Below are 23,491 nucleotides of genomic sequence, written 5' to 3'. Positions count from 1 at the left end.
CCATTTGCATATAAATTATATGCCTTCTAATTTGAGATAGGAGGCGAGAGAAACAGTGACATGCATCAACTTAAGGGTGAAGTATACAGAGAACTTATTGCCAAGATCCCACAGCATCCTGGAACTGACGTTTGTTATTGCACTCTCTTCTTTTGGGCAGTTTTTCAACAAACTATCTTGCATTCCATTTCTCTCAGAGTCAGTTCCCCTCCCACCCCCCCACCCCCCCACCCCACTTTCTTTCAGGAGAGGTTTTCCTTATTTTATAGAAAAAATGGTTTAGAAAACAATAAAGATGGCAGAGTCCAGGCATGGAGATTGAGGCCCAGTGTGACCCATTGCATTGTTGCTGCCATATCTCAGCCTCGAATTTAACTCAGTCTCTGAGTCTCACAGCCCCAGCATTACTTCTTGTCTTTGTTGCATGTACTTTACAGTTTTTTTGTTTTAAGTGAGGTTCAGTGAGCGGTCTCTCTTGTTTAGCCTCAGACAGTTGTAACTCGCATTACCAGCTCTCTGTTTGCGCTGTTACTGTTCTGATGGTTGCTCGGCCTCAGATAGCTGAGAATATGCAGGATGGTATATCCACAGTGATGATTCAAAATGGTTCCAGTGCGCTGATTGGAACTTCTGTCATTGTTTGACGAGTGGTTCGTCCGTGAATTTCTTCCCCCTATCTTGCTTGTCCCACTAATGGCTTCCCCAAGGTCCTTGGATTTTTCATAATTCAGTACTTTCCACTGTTGATTCACAGCCTGCCAGCGCTTAAAGATTCGGTACACAGACGATCCTTCGTGAATGATAAGGCCTGGCAAAAGAGCATGCAAATTAATGAGCCCAAAAACTCACACATCATGGTATCATCATTTTGCAATTGTCAATAATTCTGGGCAGCTTGGTGCCATATTTGGAACTGTCTCTGGCTTCTGTCCATAAACCTAATCATTAAGTTTAATCTCTACTATAATCCAGATCCATTCCACAGATTGAACCAACCCTTCACTGAGCCACTGGCCATTTTTCTTCAATGTCCTCTCTGAACTGAATGAATAAGGTCGTCTTAGCACAAGATGGCTTGACCCAGATGGGATAGTAAAGAGGATGAAAAGGAGGAGGGTGGGGGAGTGGGGAGAGGGTCAATACTGGCTTTAAAAACTTACAGCTGTAGAAGGAATAATATGTTACAAGATCATCAAATGAGGTTTTATTATTTGAATTAACTATAAAAACTAGGCAATCGCATTATTGGGAGGGTAGTATACATCTCCAAAACAGTTGAGGGGGATAGAATGGTATATATGTAGGCAACTTCATGAAAAATTGTTAAACAATGGGGCAAGTATAGAGCGGGATTTCAATTACCTGAATATTAATAGGAATACAGTCAGTGCAAAACGTATAAGGGAACAAGAATTTATAAAGTCACAAAGAAATGCAATTGAGAATTCAGCGCCTGAGTGAAATATGAACACCAGCATGTGTTGTTTTCTTTAGACAAGGATGCTGAAGGACACTTAAATGAGGTGTATTAAATGATTAGTGGTTTAATAACCAGGGGGTATAGATTGAAATTGTCAAAAGATTAGAAGGGCAGACGAGGTAAAATTTCTCTAACCAAAGGATCTTAAAATTGCTGCCTGAAGGGGTGGTGGAGAGAAAAGCTCTCTTCATTTAAACAGGATTTGGATATGCACTTGAAAGAGCTGTGACTCATTGTTGGAAGGTCGGATTAGGCTGGATAGCTGTTTTTTTCACTATCGACACAGAAACAGTGGGCCGAATGGCTTTTTTCTGTGTGGTAAATTTGCAATGAATTACAGCCCGTAAGATCATATTGGAGTTATGCCTGTGCACCCATTGACTGGCTGTTACAATTGGCCCTGCAGCAGTTTATTAAGTAAGGTTAAATGAAGGTGAGCCTGTGTCAAGTGATAGCACTTCACTATAAATGGGATGTCTATTTAACACGGCAACCCATTTATAGTGAAGGCCTTCAGAGGTGCTATATAAATGCAGTGCTCCAGATCTCTATGTGTCCAATTCGATGAAGTGAACAGACATCTCATATTTAGCATGTGCTTGAAAGGAGTAGAGGAATCCTGGCCCAGATTTTCAAATGTGACTCTCATTATTTGAGTAAGTGGGAAACAAACATTTAAAACACAGGTCACAGTCTGATTTGCACCCACCAAGGAGGCCTTCACTTCCAGATTTGTCTGGTCTGTGACTGGGACCGGAAAGATCCCAGGACATTCTTCATTGAGACACCAGGCATCTCAGAGCTGAAAAAGCATCACTGGTTTTTCTCACACTGCCCTGCCTTGATAAGAACAACATCTCAATCGTACTCAATTAATCATCACTCCCACCTAGATAAGAACTCTCTCCCATCTCCCACGGATGCCTAGTTACAAAGTATGGTATATGAACATTTCAGTGGGAGGAGAGGAAATGTGGGGGGAAGAGAGGAGATCTCGATTGAAAACAGTTAAATGATTACTTCCTGACAATTTTGACTTGGCCTTGTCAGATGAGTGAATAATAAAGCCCCTGCCCTTTATTCCCTGCAGAAAGAAGTTATTTCATTCTCCATCACAAGATTTATGGAAAGCACAAGGGTTTACCTCCACCAGGGGCACTAACAAAGCAGTAAAGTGCGCCAGCTGTTATAAAATCATCACCCTCCTGTTGTTTCAGTGGGGTGAGATAAATTCTATTTTGTACTATGTGACATGCAACCTTGCATTAACCTGTCTGAGTCCTACAATCTAATCCTTGTCTCAGCTTCCAGTCTGCAGGTTTAAAGCCTCCAACCTTGTCTATTGACGTAGCATCCTCTGCAATGGCAAGGCCAAGTGCAGGTTTGGCGACTGTTCTGCAGAGCATCTGCACACTGTCCACAGCGGCTGTCTTCAGCTTCTGACTACATTTCATTTCAACTCCCCATCTCATTCCCACACTGACCTGTCCATCTTCAGCTTTCTCCTCTGCCATGGCGATCCTAGAAAAACACCTCATATTCCGCTTGAGTAACCCAATGGTATGAACATTGAATTTTCCAGTTTCACTCCCAGTGTTCCTTTCCTACTTCTGGTCTGCTTAGGTTCTCTCTCCCTTTGTTCACCCTTTCCCTTCTCCCTATTAACTAGATTCATTACTACCCCCCCCCCTTCGGCTCTCCCTGCCCACCACCCCTGCACCCATCCACCTAGATTTCTTCTCCACGGCCTACCTCTTCCCCAGCTAGCTCCATCCCTCCCTTATCTGGTTCCACAGGACCTTCCAGCCTCTGTCTCTACCTCCCAACTCTTCCCCCCTCCGCCTGGGTCCAGTTGCCTAAGTTGTTGCTTCCTTATCTGTTTCCTCCCATCACCCACCAGCCTCTGTTTCAAACCTCCCATTCTCCCATCTGGCCATCCTCCCCCACCCTACTTCACTCAATTCCACCCACTGCCTGCCAGCCCTGTCTCACCTCCTTATCGTGGCTAACTGCTCTCCACACTCTGAGCCCAGACGTGGAGTCACAACGTGAAATGCTGACAACTCCTCTGCCTTCACAGACGCTGCTTAACCCACTGAGCTTTTCCAACAGTTTCTGTTTTTTTTCCCCACTTTGGAAGTGCCCTACCTTTACCATTTTCTCTTCCATTTCCTCAGTCTGACACTGGATTAAGCTTCAGAGTTCCTCAGTTTATCAGTTCTCAAACCCCCATCTGTCCCGCTGGTTTTCAACATATTTGTGTCCAACCTCCCTCATTTTACCCTTCATGAACTCATTCAAAACCCTTGTCTTACACTGAATCCTGTTCATCTATCCACATCTGTGCTCATTGACCTTCAATGACTTCTGCCTGAATTTTATAACTCTTACCCTTGTTTTCAAATCCCTTGAAGGGTTCACCCTCCCATTCCCTGTAAACCACTCCTGTACCCTGCCCTGCCAGCCCTGAGATTCTAGCCTCTCGATCATCCCCTGTACTGCCTTCAGATGTCTGGGCTTGGAGGTCCCAAATTCCCTCCCTTCAAGCCCTCTGCTTTTCTCTCAGTTTCTTTAGGATCAATCTTTTAAGTGCTTACCTGGAGTCTGTCCTATGTGACTGTGTTAATTTTTATTTGAAAGACTCCTGTAGAGCAATTTGGGATGCTTTTACAATGCTAAAGGTTTTCAATGCTCAGCTGAGACAGACATTTATACCCGTAAGACATAGGAACAGAATTAGGCCATTTGGCCCATCGAGTCCGCTCCGCCATTCAATAATGGCTGATCCTTTTCTTCCCCCCTCCTCAGCCCCACTCCCCGGCCTTCTCTCTGTAACGTTTGATGCCATGGCCAATCAAGAACCTATTGATCTCTGCCTTAAATACACCCAACGACCTGGCCTCCACAGCTGCATGTGTTAATAAATTCCACAAATTCATCACCCTCTGGCTAAAGAAATTTCTCTGCATGTCTGTTTTAAATGGACGCCCCTCTATCCTGAGGCTGTGCCCTCTTGTCCTAGACTCCCCCATCATGGGGAACATCTTTTCTGCATCTACTCTGTCTAGGCCTTTCAACATTCCAAAGGTTTCAATGAGATTCCCCCCGCCCCCACCAATCCTAAATTCCAGTGAGTGCAGACCCAGAGCTATCAAATGTCCCTCATATGATAACCCTTTCATTCCTGGAATCATCCTTGTGAACCTCCTCTGGACCCTCTCCAATGCCAGCACATCTTTTCTAAGATGAGGGGTCAAAAACTGTTCACAATATTCAAACATGAGGAAAACTGCAGATGCTGGAAATTCAAGCAACATACACAAGATGCTGGTGGAACGCAGCAGGCAGATCAGGACGAAGAGTTTCGGCCCGAAAAGTCGACTGTGCTTCTTCCTATGGATGCTGTCTGGCCTGCTGCGTTCACCAGCATTTTGTGTGTGTTGCTTGTCACAATACTCAAGGTGAGGCCTGATCAGTGCCTTATAAAGCCTCAGTATCACATCCCTGCTCTTGTATTCTAGACCTCTTGAAATGAATGCATTTACCTTCCTCACCACTGACTCAACCCAGTATACTGTGCTCTTTAAATGCCAAAATACCCATTTATTGAAAGCCCAGATGGTTAAATGGGGACTAACTGTTGAATCAACATTATTATGTTAACAGCTTCAAAATAAGTGTCATGTGAGCTCTGGCCTGTAGCCAGGATAGTGATAGCAACAAAGCATACAAACTTTCCTTCTGGGAAACCAAAACACTTATATTCAATTTAACAGGAAATTTCGTCTAAAAATTTGGGATTAGAAGGAATTTTGTAAAAGCATTTACAATAACATAAGAGCATAAGCTGTTTTTCTTCCTAAGTATTGATCTACTAATAAAATCAATAGCGTGATGGCCATATTACTGAGCTAATTTTCTACAGACACAAGTTCAAATCATAATATTCCAGCTCAAGAATTTAAAATCAACATTTTTATTTCAACAATTGCTATGAAAGTGATAGTGAAACCGTCACATTGACATCAAGTGTGCAGCAGTTCCAATAATGTCCCTACAGATATGTACCCTGCTATGGAGCTTTATAGTACTGCAGGCTCTACATCAGGATGGGTGATTTTTTAACTGCTGTGAAGTGGAAGCCCATTTTCTTAAGGGCAACATGGATGGCTAGTAATTTCCTGTGAATCCAAGGTCAAAAAAAGTATAATTCATACAATTTCTTATAAGAAATTAGTCTCCTCTTTTGAAGAATTCTGTCCCCTTTAATAAAAATGGTAGAACATTCAGCAATATGATCCCGGAAGAGTTTAAGTAGCAAGGAAATGAGATTTGATGTGCTGATTGACAGCTCTTGAAACTTGACTAGCTTTTTTTTCCCCAGTTATTCTTAGTTGCTTTCATTGAAAAGTATCAGAGAATTCCCTAACTAACTTGAAACATTTTGTACAATAGTAGAACTCCCACTGAGAAAGGTCAGGCAGGTAGAGTGCCATAACTTAAGGCTATTTAAACTGGAGGTTGGCCTTCAAGATTAGAAACAAGTTTTTTAAAATTAAAAGCGCTAAACAGAATCCCATTGGGAAAAGTCTACAGACGATTCCATATAATTGATTTGCTTGCATATTCCCAATGCTCATTTGTTCTGGTTGCCAATGGCAGAAGTGGTTTAACTTACTAGACTAACAATTAGAAACCAATCCAATGACACAAATTTGCCACCACTATGAATGGGGAATTTAATTCATGTAATTAAATAAATCTGGAATTTAAAGAGGAATACACTAAAATAAGTAATATAAATCATAACACTACTGGATTGTGAAAACCCAAATGCTTCACCAGTGTCCTTTTAAGTATGCAAATTGTTCTCCTTCTCTATTCTGGGCTCTCTGTGACTCTTGTTTAGGGGCAATTAGAAATGGAAAATGAATGTTGCCTATTTCAGTGCATTCCATGTCACATATAAATTTTTAAAAATAGCTTTAAAATCTCTGACCTCCACAAAGTGGACCGGGTTCCACAATTAATACATTCTATCTGGAGGAGGTGTGATCAAAGGGGAGCACCAGCAAAGATGGCACTAGGAGCATGGGGGGATGTTTCTTAAACATCCCTACAAGTGGGCACCATTTGGAGGAGGAGGTGCCAGCTGTACCTTTTGAGAAGCATGTGCCAGCCAGCAATAGGCAGCTCTTGGCCCTGCAAACCAGCTGCAGTATTACAGATGTTGACAATATTTAGGAGCATGTTCCTCAGGCACAAGGGATGATGGTTAGAGTTCTCCCAGAGTTCTGGAATTCCCTCCTCTACAAGGCTTCTCAGAGCCTAATTCTCTGTCCAGATCTTTGGTCACCTGCTTTAAGATGTGGATTCAATTATCTTGGGATCTTCTGTGTTTTATAAGTGTAAGGAATCAATGGTTGTCTCATCGCATGGCTCTTATGCACAGTGTGGAGATCAACAATTCTTACACCACTTGTTCAGGATCTTGTGAAGAACTGTGCAAGCCAGCCTGGCTGAGAATGGACTTAGATTGAAGCCAGCCTATACCTCATACAGCGCATTATTGGCCTGGGTGGATTTGGCTGCACTTTTTTTGACAAACCAGATCTCATATGTTGCTGGTTAAATTCAAATCCATTCATGATCTCACCCTCCCCTTTCACTTTAAATGGTTTACAGCCCATAAAACTCTCAGAGATTGTTGTGCTCCTCGAATTCCAGGCGTTCACATAATCACCAAAGTTAGTCACTCCAGTATTGGGGGCTGTTCCTTCAGCTGCCTGGGTCCCAAGCTCTAGAATCTCTTCCCTAAATTGCCCTACCTCTCTCTGCTCCTGAAAATGACTTCTTTGGATGAGCTTTTGGTTATTTGCCCCGACATCTATTGACATGGTCTGGGACATGCTTGTGGGATTTTTCCCATGTTAAGAACACTCTACAAATGAGAGTTTTCAATTCTAGGCTACTTTGGTGCCTCAGAAGGGGAGGTGATATTAAACGTAGCCTCAGCAAACCAACAGGAAAGCGACCCTCATAGTAATTTTACTGCTATTAGGGGAAGTCTATCATAATACCTATTGATTTGTGCATTCCATAGCATTAGGTTATATTAATAATATCATTAGGTTATATCTAATAATACATAGTGTGTTCTCTGACTTACCACAAGCAATGTTTATTATTCCAAAGCCTCGCTAGCATTCTGGTTTTGTGACCTGAGGATTTCATCTCTTCTGCCCCTTGGGGGTCAGCAGGCCCTTCCTGAATTTGTAACCTTTGGATCAAAGCATTACCTGTTCCACCTGTATACTCAACACCGTCTTAGCTGACAAGTGGCAGGGCGCAGTGATGCAGCAGGAAAGGAAGGGAAGTCTCCCCAGCCACTTGCCCATTCTGGTGCCACCAGGAGCCAGGGCCAGGGAAAGTTCAGGTACATTACAAACTGAGTGGGATACTGCAGCTTTGTAATCTTCATAACTACGGTTAGCATTATTCAGCTCACAAACATTATTTTGAATATATATCAGTATATAAATCTTATTGGGTATATAAAAATAAAGCACTACATATCTTTGGGCACACTTTAACTCCAGTATCTGTTTAACATTGCTAATTGGTCAGTGGGGTCATAAAATGAGCCCACTGAATTCACTCAATTAATACAGAACATCTTGGGAGTTTTGCCTCGCACCATAGAAACAATCCAACTGGGAGGGAGAGGGAGCCTTTCTGCACATGCTCAGTAAAAATGAATACGGTTTGGCCCAAATAAGAAGAAATTTGTGAATTTTTAGAAAATATTGATGCCATTCAAGTGTATGCCCCTCAAGCCAGAGATGGGAACAAGGCAGCAGACAAGAAATGGCAGGCTTGCAATTTTATAGCGCCTCATTACATTTTTGCTCTGAAACATCTCATTGAACAAATTGCTTTGAGAGTTGAGTCACTGTTACGGAGCTAAATGCAGCAGGCAATTTGCGCACAGCAAGATCAAACAAACAGCAATGGCCAGCTATTGTGTTTTTGCAAGAGATGAACCATGACTAGGATATTGGAAAAATCCCCTGCCTACTTCCAAGAGTGTGTCATTATTGTGTCAGGATATAATGCCCCTCTGAAATGGACAGAAGCTGAGACGTTGTGATTGAAGAGGCAGCCTAGATAAACTGCTCAAGTCCTGGAGTGGAGCTTGAACCCACAACCCACTGGCTTGAGAGGTGAAAGTGCGATCAAGCAAGCTAACCTGAAACCTAGTGAAGAAGAGATTTGTAAGTCTGGGGAGAGTAGGAGGCAAGGAAATGGGAGGGTTCCTCACTTCTGGGTTGCTGAGATAGATCAAGTTAGTCTAGGAGACTAGAATCCTATCTTTAAAAGTTTGTACAAACTGGCGTATCAGAACCTCAGTTGTTACATAGACACTGCCCACAGCATGATCAACAGTTTGACCATTGATTCAGAGATGCTCACCTATACAGACGACATCCATGAAGCCATACATCCCGTAACAGATCTGGAAGAGCAGGTCCTGTCTCTGCCACTTAGCCGACGGACTGAGGGAGGACCAAATTAACCAGGAGATGCTAGCAATTAGGAAGAGGGAGCCAAGGATGATTGCGGCTATCTGCACCTTTTCAATCACTGTGAGGGAGATTGCCTGCCACTGGAATGGGAGGGGGGGAGGGCGCAGAAGATGGAAGGTGAGAGAATACAAGGTGGAAAGAGAAAGGGAGCAAAATAGCATGACAGACCAGAGACAAGATGAAACAGGGGAAGCAGAAATAAAGCAGAAAATGAACAAGGAGGATGGGGAGAGATAGTAAGAAAGAGTGAGTGAGTGATTTCAACACAAGAGAATGAGTGGGCCGGGGTTGGGAACATGAGAGGGAGAGAGAATAACATTAAAGCTAAGCACCTTTTGCTAGTATCACATGACTCCATTGCAATTGCGCATGAAATTATGACATCTTGGGACTCTCAACCCCAGGGAATCACCTAAAGCTCTTGCCCGCGAGATAGCTCAAGTTACAGCTGAAAGAACAAGCCCTGAGGATTATTAAAAAAAAGGCACTCTAGCATGACAGATCAATTGGCGTTGTAATGGGATTAGCCATCACAGTGCAAAGCAGCTCCAGGTAAAGGCCAGGGAGGGTACAGAGTGACGGTTGCCTTGACTCTGTCTTAGCAAGAGGGCCTTCACTCAGGTCTCAGCACTGTGCAGTTCTGATAAAACCATTGTGCTGTGGTTTGTAATGGGTTCCCATTTCTACTCCCCCAAGCTCCTCCTTTCAGCTTCCTAGCCTGGGCGCGTTGTCACTCTCACCTACTCTGTCCTTTCGCTACCTGCGTCATCTCCCTGGGCGAGCGTGCACAGTACCGTAAGGGAGAGAGGGAGGCCCTGCCGCTAATTGCAGCTCCTTCAGAGCCAACTGGACTTCTGGAGAGATTATAAGGGTTTGACATGACGCAAGTTCACACTCACTTTGTGCTGGGCAGCAAACGTTAAGAGATGTGTGCGGGAATAAAGGAAACAAGGCCTCAGAAAACAAACCACAACCCCCTCCTCCTCCGTACCAATCTTTGCCACAAGAAGGGCAGCAGGTGAGTGGAAACACTGCAGCCCGCAGGTTCCCCTCCAAGTTACAAACCGTCCTGATTTGGAAATGTAGAGTTACGCAGCATGGAAACAGATCTTTCAGCCCACAGTCACACGTGAACACTAATCTGATACATTTTCCCCCACACTGTCATCAAATCCCCATCTGCCCAGATCTTACTACCTAACTACACTATAGGGAGTCATTTACAGTAGACAATAAACCCACCAACCCACACGTTTGGGATGTGGAATGAAACTGGAGCAACCAAGAGGAACACATGCAGTCACAGGAAGAACGTGTATACACACACGCACACGCACACGGTAGCAAGGTTCAAGACAGACCTGGGACCTGTGAGGTAGTACCTTGACTAACTGCTTCACTGTGCCCTTCTTTCATCATCGCTGGATCTAAGCTGCAAAACTTTCTGCCTTACAGAACTGTGGGAGCACCTTTGCCAGAACGAATGCAGTGGTTTAAGAAGGCAGCTCACCACCAGCTTTTCGAGGGGGAGTTGCGAACGTGTAGTAAATATTGGGTTTGTCTGTGATATCTAGATCTTGTGAAGAAATAAAAAGAAATAAAAAGGGAATGTATTTGGTCGTGTCCATCATCAATAATAGCCTTTGGTGCACATCATGTGCTCCTCGTTTAATTTCTCCACTTCCTGAGTTCAAATGTCACCGAGCAGGTGTGAAATTTAAATCTAGTTAATAAGTTCATTCAAATTGGAATAAAACAGAAGTCTTGTATTGTTCCTGGGGGGCATAAAACTGCTGGTCATTGTAAAATCCTGTCTGGTTTCATGATCTTCACTGGAGAGGAAATCTGCTGTTTGTACCCGGTTCAAACTTACTAATGTGGTTCACTGTTAACTGTCCCAAAGTGGCCATTGAGCTATTCAGTTCAAAGAACAGTAGGGAATGGGATTAATGCCTGCCTTACTATCAGTGTAAATGAGTAATAATAAAAACATCATCAAAATATTAAGACACTGTTGACACTGCGCATGGGTGCCACCAGCTCACCGGTATCTTGCTACCTTGACCTTCACCCGAGCCAACATGGAAAGGAACTAGGCTATTCAATCAGGAAGGTAAGAAAACCACAAGCTGAATCTAATCTTGTACATTTACACACCCGTTTCCGGGTAGCAACCTGGGGGAGAGAAATCCAGGCTGCTTCGGGAGCACCAAATCAAGCCCCCTGCTCATGCCTCCACCACTCTCGCCTAGTGTCTAACCTGACTGAGGGAGAATAAAATGCCAGCCTTGCCAGCATAGATGTTCAGGAGCCTACACAGTCTTCCATGTTTCTGTAGCGACCCCAAAGCCCACCAACCAGTCCGATCATCGACTGAGCCGTGGAGCAGTACAATTAATCGACATATTGCAGCCCAGACATGATCAATCAAGCTCAGTTTGAGGGATTGGTGAGCATTGCTTATTCTTCATTCAACATCTCTGAGAGATGGAAATGTGTGGGAGGTAACTTTATTGGGCGGGCCACTCAGCTTGGCAAAACTGGCTGTATTAAGTACTTTATGGAGCAGAGGAGGTACAAGAAACTGCGCAAACTCATGAGTTGTGAAGGTGGACATTGGGACCCAAGTTTACTGTGCAATGATCATGTACATCACAGACATCTGGGAAAAAAAAAGAGACTTAAATTTATATGATGTTTTTCACAACCTCAGGTCGTCCCAAGACACGTTACATTCACTGAAATACTTTTATTAACGTAGGAAATGTGACAGCCAATTTATGCACATCATGCTCCTACAAATAGCAATGTAGTAATGATGAAATGTTATGTCTCAGGGATGTAGGCAGAGGGATAACTATTGGCCAAGGACATTGGGAAGAAATCTCCTGCCCTTGTTCAAAGCAGTACTTGTAAGATCATTTTGATCCAACTGAGGACAGAAAGGTTTAGGACTTCATCCAAAAAACAGCAACCTCCATTTATTAGCAAATCAAAACATCCCAGTAGCATTATCAAATGAAGCAGATGCTAGGATAGGTGAGCAAGACCTCTGACAAAGAGAGATGTCTTAAAGGGGGAGAGTAAGGGAGGGAGATCCCATGTCACAACAGCCCAAGAATTGGGCTCTAGCAAGATCTAAACACTGGCCCGAGATAACTGAAGCAAATGGACATCCACGTAGAAGATGGCAGACCAAACAAAGTCAGGTAAGGCCCAAAGTACTACCAATACAACCAGTTGGAGTCACAAACAGGCCCAAAGAAAGGACTGTGAGGCCAAACTTTAGTATGTGACATTAATCCTTATTGCATGGGAGGATTAGGGCAAGGAAAATGTAGTACGAGTGAGAATCCAGGAACATGAGCAGATGGCCATGTGGCCTATGAGTTTGACAGAAGCCTCGCAGTGCTGATGTTATATGCACAGCAACAGTTTTTAGTGGAGAATGTTTACAACCTGGCCAAGCAGTTCGGTGGCCGTTTACTGTGCAGTGACCTGAAGCGGTGCTTGCAGTACCAATGCACCATGCACCCCCAGGATCCCAACAACACGTTTGTGCTGGCAAGAGAGGCTGACAATAGCAACTGGAGCAGATGTGGGAATCCAAGGCCTAAAAGAGGTGAGGTTAATTTTAGGAGGAGCTTGGCGAGCTGAAAGTGGACCAGGGTGGCATTAAAGTCTTCCCATCAAGATTCAAGATGGTTTATTACCATTCTTCCAAGTAGTAACCTCTTCATAAGATCAGAGGAACTCCTGGAAGGAGCTGAACAAGAAGCTGTTAATTGACTGGGACACAATTACATGTTTCCAATCACCAAAAATCAGTTTAAGAGAGGTGGTTCTTCAGCCCATTTGACTCATGTTGACCAAGCTGGTCTCAGCTGCTGGCTTTCACATTATAGCATTGGAGTAAAATTTTCTGGTTAAAGAACAAGGCTGATTGTAGCTGCCCTCTTCTTCAGTCAATAGGAAAGTGGCACCTCATCTCCACAGGCTGAAGTTCTGCTCTCAATGAAAGACACGGTCGTCACCTGAGGTGAATGTCCACAGATGCTGGAAGGCGGGGGGCACTAAGCAGACTTGGTGCTCACTGAAAAGGAATGCTCACAGAAGGTGCAGGATTGCGTGCAAGAGGCCAAATGGTAATAAGGCTATAGCCAGTAATCCCGAATGCTGCCCCCTCACGTTGCAGCTGCTGAAAATGCTTGACATCGCCTCCATGATCTGAGCCATATTATCATCTCTCTTGGAATGCCTGCACTCCTATGCACAAAGAACATGGGTATTTGCTGTATTGCCAAGTACGGCTGGGCTTTGCTTGCATTTCTATTGCGTCTTTCATGTTCCAATAATGTTTCACAGCCACTCAAAGTGAAGGGAAATGCGCAGCCAATTTGTGCAGAGCAGGCTCCCTCAAACAAGAATGCAAGTCATCTGCTGTTTGCTTTTGGATGATAGTTCAACATTGGCCCGGGTCAGCAGGAAGAACTTCCCTGCCCTTCTTCAAACACTGTCATGTGGATTTTTAACATCCATGTACACCCAAGGGGGCTGATGGGGCCTTTGGATTAACCATGTCCAAAATGTCGCCTCCAACACTCTCTGCCATTCTGCCTCTTCTATAGTTTAGCCATCCACTGTAGTGCCCCTCCCTCAGGGCAGCACTCCCTCTTAATGCCCCTCTCACAGTGTGGTGCCTTTCTGCTCTCCGCTGCCTCTCTGTAACTTGGGTTTGCAGAGGGGCACTAACTTTCTAAGCACCTGCTGTACTGCAACCCTCTTTGCTGGAAAGTGCATATGCAGAGGTGCAGAGGACCAGAAAGGACTGCAACACCACCCAAAATTCAACAGCCTCATGACAGTGTCGTACAGAAAGGTCTCAGGCCCTTTGACCCACTGAGTCTGCATCAGCCTCCCACAATCATCCTACAATAATCACAATTATATTTTTCCCCACCTTCCCATCAACCCCCTCCAGTTTCTACCCTTCACCTGCACACAGCGGCCAGTTAACCTACCAATCAGCAGGTCATTGGGACGTGGCAAGAAACCCACCCACGTGGTCACAGTGCAGACTCCACACCGTACAGGTCAGGATTGAACCTGGGCCTCTCCAGCAGTGAGACATCAAGCACTACCTGTTTTGTCACTGTGCAAAGGGAGACCAAGCAGGCATACTGAAGGGCAGCTGGTCCTCCGAGAAAGGTGGCCAGTAAAACAAAGCTGAGAATTGGGAATGGATAAAATGACCGGATGTTCTCTGTGGACTAGGTAGAGCTTAGGAGGAATGATGGTGCCGAACGGCGACTCCTTTGCTTGCATCTTCAAAAACAGCTCTATTTCCATCTTTAATATCTCTATTTTTACCCTTTCAGGGTTCTTTTGAAGACCCTGACCTGGAGTTACACACAGGCTTCGGTTCTTTGCGGGAATGGGACCCGTTCTCAGGGTTCTATGACTGGCCATGATTCGACATGCCAAGGGTTTGGCCTAAGAATCTCGATCGTGTTTGGAAGCCTAAGATCTCGAGGCTCTGGAGATGAGTGGATCGAGGGTCGATGTCACGGCCAGAGACTCGTGTGTTGTCAGGGAGGCTGGAAAATCTTTCGCTGTGGGCCCGAAGACCTGAGGTCTTTGCGATCTTTAGGCACAGAGCTTGTAAAAAGTGACAAAATGGACTTTTAAGATCGTAAACCAGCAGGTTGTTGTTATGTCTCCCGCTCGCTGTCAAAATGGGGGACACCTCCCTCTCCCTTGCCAGGGAGAGAGACCCATGGGTTGGTGAATTGGGATGAAATGCGAAGCTTTTGGGGTAACTGCAAAGTCTGTACATTGCTATTGCTTAGCACACGCTTGGGCTCAGTGATTGTACCCATGTGCATTTATTTTTGCTGGTGGGGGGGAGGGGGAATTATTGCTTGCTGCAGCTTACGCGGGGGGGAGCTGGGGGGACTTTGGGGTTCTCACGTTTAACTGTCATTCATTCTTTGGGGCAGTCTTCTGTTTTCGTGGATGTTTGTGAAGAAAAAGCATTTCAGGATGTGTATTGTATACATTTCTCTGACATTAAATTTGACCTTTGAACCTTGAGGTAAGTACCACTTATTGTTCCCTGGGTCCCTCTCATCTGTCTGATACTTTATATACAATATGTTGCAGTTAATTAACAGCAAGTATTGGCCAACTTCAAAGCACAGCTATGTCACCAATGCAAGGCAGGTTTGCCTTCTTGCTGAGAAGTGCTGGCACCAATAGACAGTCAGAAGCCCTTTATCTCTTAAGTCCTCTCCTTTTTTATGGATCCACACTCTCACCTCTCTCCTGTTTTTCTCTGTCATTTCTCTCCCTCTCTGCACCCACTCCCTTCCTCCTCTCTTCCATGTGATATTCAAGCATTTTTCAGGAAATGAATGCCTAAATCCTCCAAATTCGCACCAAATCCCGCTGTGGGTATGAGCTGAAAGCTATCATTAATGCATGCAGTGTGGAAGAGACTCTCCTCTCTCTGGTCTTGAGTCTGTGAGGCAAGGGCACATTCTTGGCGGATCAGTTTTAACAGCAAAAACGTTGTTTGTGAATAAGTTCCTTGATGGATCTGAAATGGAGTTATACAACCACCAGCAATTTTCCAAGACTACATTGTATTTCCCTGAAATGCAAGTGAGAAAGAGAGCGTTGAGAAGAGATTTCTTTATTTGTAGTGCTGGTCCACTGTATTAACGCACTGCTGGCAAACAATGTGGCTCAGGCACTGTGCAAGGCAATAAGGGGTTTGTACACAGTGTCCGATGCATGCCAACCTTTTGCCTTTTTAGGGGCATCCCTTCCCCACCTTTAAAACAAGATCTTGGTGCTCTTCAACAGCTGCTTTGATAGTTTTCTATTAAATCCACTGCCAGAACTACAGCCAAGAGGCATGGAGGCTAGGGATGGGTTCCCATCCTACCCACTCCACCATCTTGTTCCTATCTTTCTCACTGAGAGGTGCCCCAGCTTGTAGTCCGCTCTTGCCTGACACTGCGCAGATACAGGAACTGGTGCTGTGTCTCCTGCCCCTACCCCATCTCCTCACTCTTGTTCTGCAGCTCAGCCCATTACCATCACGCTGCCTGCCGGGAAGTGCAGAAGAACCACAGACACTAGTTTGCTACTCACCATGTGAGGGAAGCGGAGGGTGGGGGGGAGAGGAGGGTGGGGACAGAGTAACACTGGAACATCACGGGACAGCTCCATCAGACAGAGCTGTTGCCAGGAGCTGTGGTGACAGCACAGGAGGAGGCCATTCAACCATCACAACAAAGGAACATTAGACTAATCCCACCTCCCAGCTCTTGGTCACAGCACATGACATGCTCATTCAGGTACTGGTTTAACGGGATGAGGGTTTCTCTTGCCCCTACTCAAGCCGTGATCTGTCATGGAGAGGCCAAGCTGGAGACAACTATTGCCACACAGGAAATGCATCAATGGCCCATTCCGTTTCTTTTGCCCTCCTTCCAGCATACCAGTGGGCATCTGCAACTGACCTGCAGGGGGTTCTTGGTGCTGATGGCCAGGACCTGGTACTTAAAGTAGCACAGCTCACAGCTCCAGGAGCCTCGTTCGCTGATCCAGCGGATTAGGCATGGCTGGTGGGTGCAACGCACGGAGCCATCACACCGACAGGGGCTCAGCAGGTCGCCCTGAAAAACAAAGGAAGACTCAATAAACAGCAGGCCACTCACACCCCTCTCGGAACCAGGGAGAGGTGACGGTCTCACACACAGCAAAGCATGAGGAGACATCACTGCTCACGTGCCAGTCAATTTGAATGAGAAGCAGGGAGAAGGCTAGTCTTAAATTGAAACAGCAGCCAGAGGACCATTAGTTCCCATTTGAGAAGGAAAGGTGGGTTTAATGGCTCATTCTGAAATACAACTGCTCCATCCCCTCCAGCAGCACAACGTTCTCTCAGCCCTGCAGAACGAAGCTCAAGTCTCTGGAGCGGGACTTGAACCGACAACCTTCTGGCTCAAGGAGGAGCGCTGCGCAGTAAGGCGCACTGACACACACCAAGGAACTGAATGGATGCAAATTTCATTTCTGTTTCCTGCGCTGGAGCTGAACCGTGCTGCTCTTGTCGTCTCCAACATGTCTCGGAGCACACTGATCCACATCGACTGTGATAACACAGCCCACACATACATCGAGTCTATTATTATCCATTCTAGATGGCACAATTACAGATGACAACCCTACAGGGATCCTGAATCACTCCAGCCTTGTTATTCTCACAGTACATTAAAAAATACTCTTCACATGAGACCTCACTGAGCAATATGCCTACCTTGATCTTTTCTGGTGAGACTTATTCTCCCCATTACCCACCCACCTCCACCGGGATCACATGCAAAGCAAGTACATTTCGTGTGTCAGCCCAGACAATGAGAGCTGCCCGGCTAATCAGGGACAGCGTACGTTACGGTCCCATCTGATTCCACATCTGGAGTTCAGCGGGTGATTATGGAGAGAGCACTGATGTGTCCTGGCCTTTCCACTGTCCCTATCTAGACTGTGAATTCCTTCTCCAATTCCACCCCCTCCCCCCCCGCCACAAAGGGCCGCTGGCACTTTGTGTTCCTGCTTTTCACTCTCCTAATTGTCTCCATCTTCACTCACCTCTCCCCCTACCTGGCCAAATCTGCCCATTATCCTTCACCCCTCTTCAGTCTACCAATCACCTCTGGGTGCGTCTCACCTCTCCAATTCTTTACACTGGTTATTCCTCCTCTCCACTCGCAGTCCTATGGCAGCATTTTGACCCGAAACATAATGGGCCGAGGAGCATCTGCAGGGGCAAATGGACAGCCTGAGTTCCTCCAGCAGAATGTTGCTGCGTATTCCATCATCTGCCATCTCTGGTGTCTGGCATTTCTGTGGCATCATCCACACCCTCAGGTCATACCAAAACGCTTCACAGCCAGTGAAGCGCCAGTGCTCTTGGAATGCAAAATGGTGCAGCTGATTTGTGCACTGCAAGATCCCACTAACACTGCTCGAGAGACTGAAAGCTGGGTTAGTGATCTTGATCGAGTGATAATTATAACCATCGGGACATCAAAGAACTGCCCTGCTTTTTCTTCAAGCACTGTATTGGTCTCACACATCCAACTGAAAGAAGACAGGACCTCAATCTGACGGCTAATCCCTTCAACACTGCAACACTCCATCTGCAATGTCCCAACACTCCCACGGCAACAGTGTGGTGGTTCCTTTACACAGCCACTCTGACAGTGCAGCACTGCACAGGAGTTTTGCATTTAGACTTTTGTGAACAAAAGCTAAGAGCTGGCTGTGGGATAAACAGATCAGTTATTTAAAACCAAATTACCTTACTCCAAGATAATAAGAGTACAGAGAAACCCCATTCTGAGACCCTCTCCCTCTTGATCTGGAGCAGAGCCTCAAATAAAACAGTAGCTGGAATAAGCTATCCATCGGGACTGAGGTCAAACAGAAGTTGCATAGCTTGCACCCCCCCTCTCAATAGAATGAAATGCCTCATCAAAAATGACTTCCAGCTCTTCTTTCAGTCTCTGGCAGAGCCTTTCTGCTCAAGCTATCATCACCTGTCAGCTACAGTTTAGTGGGTAGTACTCACCTCAACTTCAGAAAGTTCTGGGTTTGATACCTGTCCCCAGGGTCCCAAACTCCAAAACCTTTGCAGGTGCATTGCTGAAGGGGTGCCAGCTTCTCCTTGGAGTGTTAAGCTGAGGCTCTCTCCAGCCTCTCAAAAATATTCCATGGCAACTATTTCAAAGCAGGGGAATTCTTTTCACTGCTAGTTGGGGCCAATATTTATCTCTCTCTAATAAAGTTACAAACAGATAATTCATCATTTATTAAGCAGTTTCTAATAGCTTCCTGTGCACAAAATGGGCATTGTATTACTACTGAAGGAAAAGGGTGCGTACACTAGCACTGGAAGAAGAGGTTCAAACCCAAGTATTTTCATTACGCAGAGATCAGAGCTGGTTTTGCCTGAGCTTCATATTTTCACTGTAGCACATGTAAATTTGTGTGATGTTATTTCTGATGTATATGATTAACGTGCATAGTTTAAGAACCTCAGTAGACCTGACACACCTTTTAGTGTTCCCCATGCCTTAGTCTATACACACCGCAAGTTACTAAAGTAGGAACTCACAAGACTACATGTCTTCTACTGGCAACAAGAATGAGATTGGGAAAAAAAAATCAAAACCACTTGAAGTAACAAAGTTTTCAAGGGCACCTAAGGGCTTATACTCATGGCAGTAGAGTGAGTCACAGTAACATCCACGTGTAGAGTGGACGCTTCAGGAGTCAAGTTTCTACTAAAGCGCTGGAAAATCAAAGTGAAAATTTCCAAGAATATCACTTAACTTTGATCCTTAGGTGTAGCCCAATATTATGCCATGTTCCTGTCAGAACTTTAATTGATACTGGCATTGCTACATCAACTGTGGAAGGATGAACAATGGTCGTGGGAGCGGGGAGAGGACGTGCAAGAGGAGTTTCCACAGCAAGTCCTCCTCGGTACTCTCTGACACCACCTGTACCTTGAAGGTTATGTGTGGTACCTGTAAATTGTGGAATAAAAACAGAAAATGCTGGAAACAGTCAGCAGGCCAGGCAGCATATGTGGAAAGAGAAACAGGCATAATGGGATCTAGATCCTGGAATGTCAGCTGCTTGTTCTTTCCACAAACGCTGCCTGACCAGCTGACTGGTTTGCAGATTTTTAAAATTATTTCAGATTTCCAGATATTTGCAGTTTTTAGGTTTTCATTTCTGGTCATTAGGAAGGCAGGGCAGAGAAAATCCACATAATAGACAGGGTTTTGGAAGGTGAAACAGTGTACTGAAAAGCATATGATGTGTGTTTTTTTGACATACTTGATCTCATGTATCATGGTTCTTAAACTGTGTGCAGTTGAAAACATTGAATAAATAAGACACATGTCCTTTTAGAACTCTACTGGTTTCCATGAATTACTCTGGACATTTTGCAAGTTACTACACTAAGACCTCACAAGAATACATATACTGTATTCTTTGTTCCTATCCCTTAATGTCTTTGGTTTAGAAAAATCTTTCATCAGGTTTAAAATTAACAATTGATCCAGTTTGGAAATTTGAGAAAGAGGGTTTCAAATTTCTCCCTTCCTCTGCATGTGTTTCCAACTTCACTCCTGAAAACTAGATCTCATTTACAGAAGCTGTTGCCTAGTCCCAGACTTTCCAATCAGCAAAAGTAGGGCAGAGGGGGGAAAATAAACTATAAGTTTCCCATAATACCTTAAAATCTGTAATAAAAAATACTTGAAATTCCAAGTCCCAGGGCCTAAAAATAAATACATATCACCCCAGCATTATGGAGGTTGGTTGTGTTCCTTGAAAAGGGCCTATATAAAACAAAGTCAGGTCATCTGTACTTCCACCAAGAAATGCAAGCTGAAAAAAAATCTTTTGTTTAATTACTTTTTCTCTACATAAGCTTTGTAAGAGCGAATTTTATTCTGTATCTCAAAATTTTGAGTCATGATTGCAAATTCTACAAGTATAAATTGTCATAACCCAATGGATGTAATGCAAGGATCAGCTGGAGAGGCAAATGAGAGACAATAAATTTCAGTTTGATGAGTTAGCTTAGTGCTTAATATGTGCCTGTCTGTGGACAAGTGTCTAATATTCACCCCAGCCCAAGCTTCTACCTGAACCTAGAGTTGACCTTCAAGCACTTGAAATAGAAACATAGAAAATAGGTGCAGGAGTAGGCCATTTGGCCCTTCGAGCCTGCACCGCCATTCAGTATGATCATGGCTGATCATCCAACTCAGAACCCTGTACCTGCCTTCTCTCCATACCCCCTGATCCCTTTAGCCACAAGGGCCATATCTAACTCTCTTTTAAATATAGCCAATGACCTGGCCTCAACTGTTTCCTGTGGCAGAGAATTCCACAGATTCACCACTCTCTGTGTGAAGAAGTTTTTCCTCATCTCAGTTCTAAAAGGCTTCCCCTTTATCCTTAAACTGTGACCCCTCGTTCTGGACTTCCCCAACATCGGGAACAATCTTCCTGCATCAAGCTGTCCAATCCCTTTAGAATTTTATACGTTTCAATAAGATCCCCCCTCAATCTTCTAAATTTCAGAGAGTATAAGCCTAGTTGATCCAGTCTTTCATCATATGAAAGTCCTGTCATCCCAGAAATCAATCTGGTGAACCTTCTTTGTACTCCCTCTATGGCAAGAATGTCTTTCCTCAGATTAGGGGACCAAAACTGCATACAATACTCCAGGTGTGGTCTCACCAAGGCCTTGTACAACTGCAGTAGTACCTCCCTGCTCCTGTACTCGAATCCTCTTGCTATAAATGCCAGCATACCATTCGCCTTTTTCACCGCCTGCTGTACCTGCATGCCCACTTTCAATGACTGGTGTATAATGACACCCAGGTCTCGTTGCACCTCCCCTTTTCCTAATCGGCCACCATTCAGGTAATAATCTGTTTTCCTGTTTTTGCCACCAAAGTGGATAACCTCACATTTAACCACATTAAATTGCATCTGCCATGAATTTGCCCACTCACCTAACCTATCCAAGTCACCCTGCATCCTCTTAGCATCCTCCTCACAGCTAACACTGCCACCCAGCTTTGTGTCATCCGCAAACTTGGAGATGCTGCATTTAATTCCCTCATCTAAGTCATTAATATATATTGTAAACAACTGGCGTCCCAGCACTGAGCCTTGTGGTACCCCACTAGTCACCGCCTGCCATTCTGAAAAGGTCCCGTTTATTCCCACTCTTTGCTTCCTGTCTGCCAACCAATTCTCTATCCACATCAATACCGTACCCCCAATACCATGTGCTTTAAATACCACTGCTCTCATTCTTGTGTGGAATGCAATGCACTGTGCTCTGTAATACTACTCACAAACAAGAAAAAAAATCTGTAGATGCTGGAAATCCAAGCCATACATCCAAATGCTGAAGGAACTCAGAAGGCCAGGCAGCATCTACGGAAAAAGGTAAATAGTCGACGTTTTGGGTCATGACCCTTCATCAATGAATTTTCCATAGATGCTGCCTAGCCTGGTGAGTTCCTCCAGCATTTTGTGTGTGTTGCTCTGTAATCCAATTGTTAGCATGCAGAAGCAATGACATTCAAAAAGGGAAGGCAATTTCTCCTGTCTCCTGCCAGCGGTTGTGTGAATGTTGCCACTTTCACTTCCCTGCTCCAGCTGTAACCTTTCAACTCCAGTCAGGGGCTAAGGCACCAGGAGTTTGTCTCAGGCCTTGACCCCAGGCTGTGCTACTGGCTGAGGATAGGCCTTGGTGAGATGGTGAAGGTGCAAAAGTTTGTCTCAATGCTCTGAGCTGATAAAGGGGAGGGGAAGCGCAAATCGTCAGTGAATCACACTCCAAATTAATGCCCAGCTAGAACTTATTTGTGGATAGATGTACCAGTCTCTAAATTCTCACCCACACCCGGCTCCTCTGGAGAACCTATCCCATTTCTCACATATACAAAAGAGAACTGCATTACTTCTAGGCCAATCTGAAGGATCAGCCTCCTCACCTCTCACCCTCCCCCCCCATATGTCCAGCTGTTCAGGTCACCGTAGCTTGATCACTGTAGACTAGCAACCTAGGGTGGGTTCCAAGGGCCATTAGACTGGACTAGAGGAGGCCATTTCATTTTGCTTCTGTTTTACAACAACCACCCCCCAGCCCTGAAAACTTTTTTCCCACCCGAGAGTCTCCAGTCCACAAGTATCAGACTAGTCATTCAGGACACAGTAAATTGGTTGAAAGAATGTGAGGTGACCCCATTGAAATGTACTAAATTCTTGCAAGGTAGATGCAGGGAGGATGTCTCCCTGTCTAAGGATTCTAGAGCTAAGGGCCACCATCTTAAAATAATGGGCAGGCCTGAAATGAGGAAAAAAGGTCTTTACCCAGAAAATGGTGAATCTTCCAAGGTCTCTACCCCAGAGGCTGTGGAGGTTCAGTTACTGATAGAATTCAAAGCAGTGAATAAGATTTCAGAACAGGATAAGTGTAGGAAAATAGTGCTCAAGATAGATCAGCCATATTCAGCAAGTCCAACCAACCTGGAGCGACAATCAACAAAAAAAAAACTCATTGAAACATGCCCAAATCTGTGGCCTCGGGAGATCTGGGGATTGGGTGGGAATGAGGCGCAGGGAGGGCTGAGATTTGCTGAGCGGTTGAGGTGACAACCCAGACTCTTGGTTCGCCAGTGAGGGGGTGAGGCCTGGGTCAGAGATCCAGGTCCAGGGAGCAATGGAGGAAGGTCAGCCATTTGGAAGTCAGCTTGAATCCCAGCTGTGGAATTTAAATTCAAGTAATTAACTCAATCTGCAAAGAAGC

General features: G+C 44.9%; 1 protein-coding gene across 1 annotated transcript in view; it reads right to left on the bottom strand.

Moving 5' to 3' along the window:
* Positions 1–251: 251 nt before the first annotated feature.
* Positions 252–23,491, bottom strand: part of LOC140191455 (E3 ubiquitin-protein ligase MARCHF9-like) — a 47,637-nt gene continuing 24,397 nt past the window's right edge. Inside the window, exons 2-4 of the mRNA XM_072248886.1 lie at positions 16,596–16,751; positions 8,954–9,146; positions 252–808 (exon numbers count right to left, since the gene is read on the bottom strand). Of these exons, the coding sequence (XP_072104987.1) occupies positions 486–808; positions 8,954–9,146; positions 16,596–16,751 (672 nt within the window). The 3' untranslated portion in view covers positions 252–485. The remainder of the gene's footprint in view (positions 809–8,953; positions 9,147–16,595; positions 16,752–23,491) is intronic.

Source organism: Mobula birostris, chromosome X (assembly GCF_030028105.1).
Source record: "Mobula birostris isolate sMobBir1 chromosome X, sMobBir1.hap1, whole genome shotgun sequence".
Taxonomy (NCBI): Eukaryota; Metazoa; Chordata; class Chondrichthyes; order Myliobatiformes; family Myliobatidae; genus Mobula; species Mobula birostris.
This window is presented reverse-complemented; position numbering and strand designations above follow the sequence as displayed.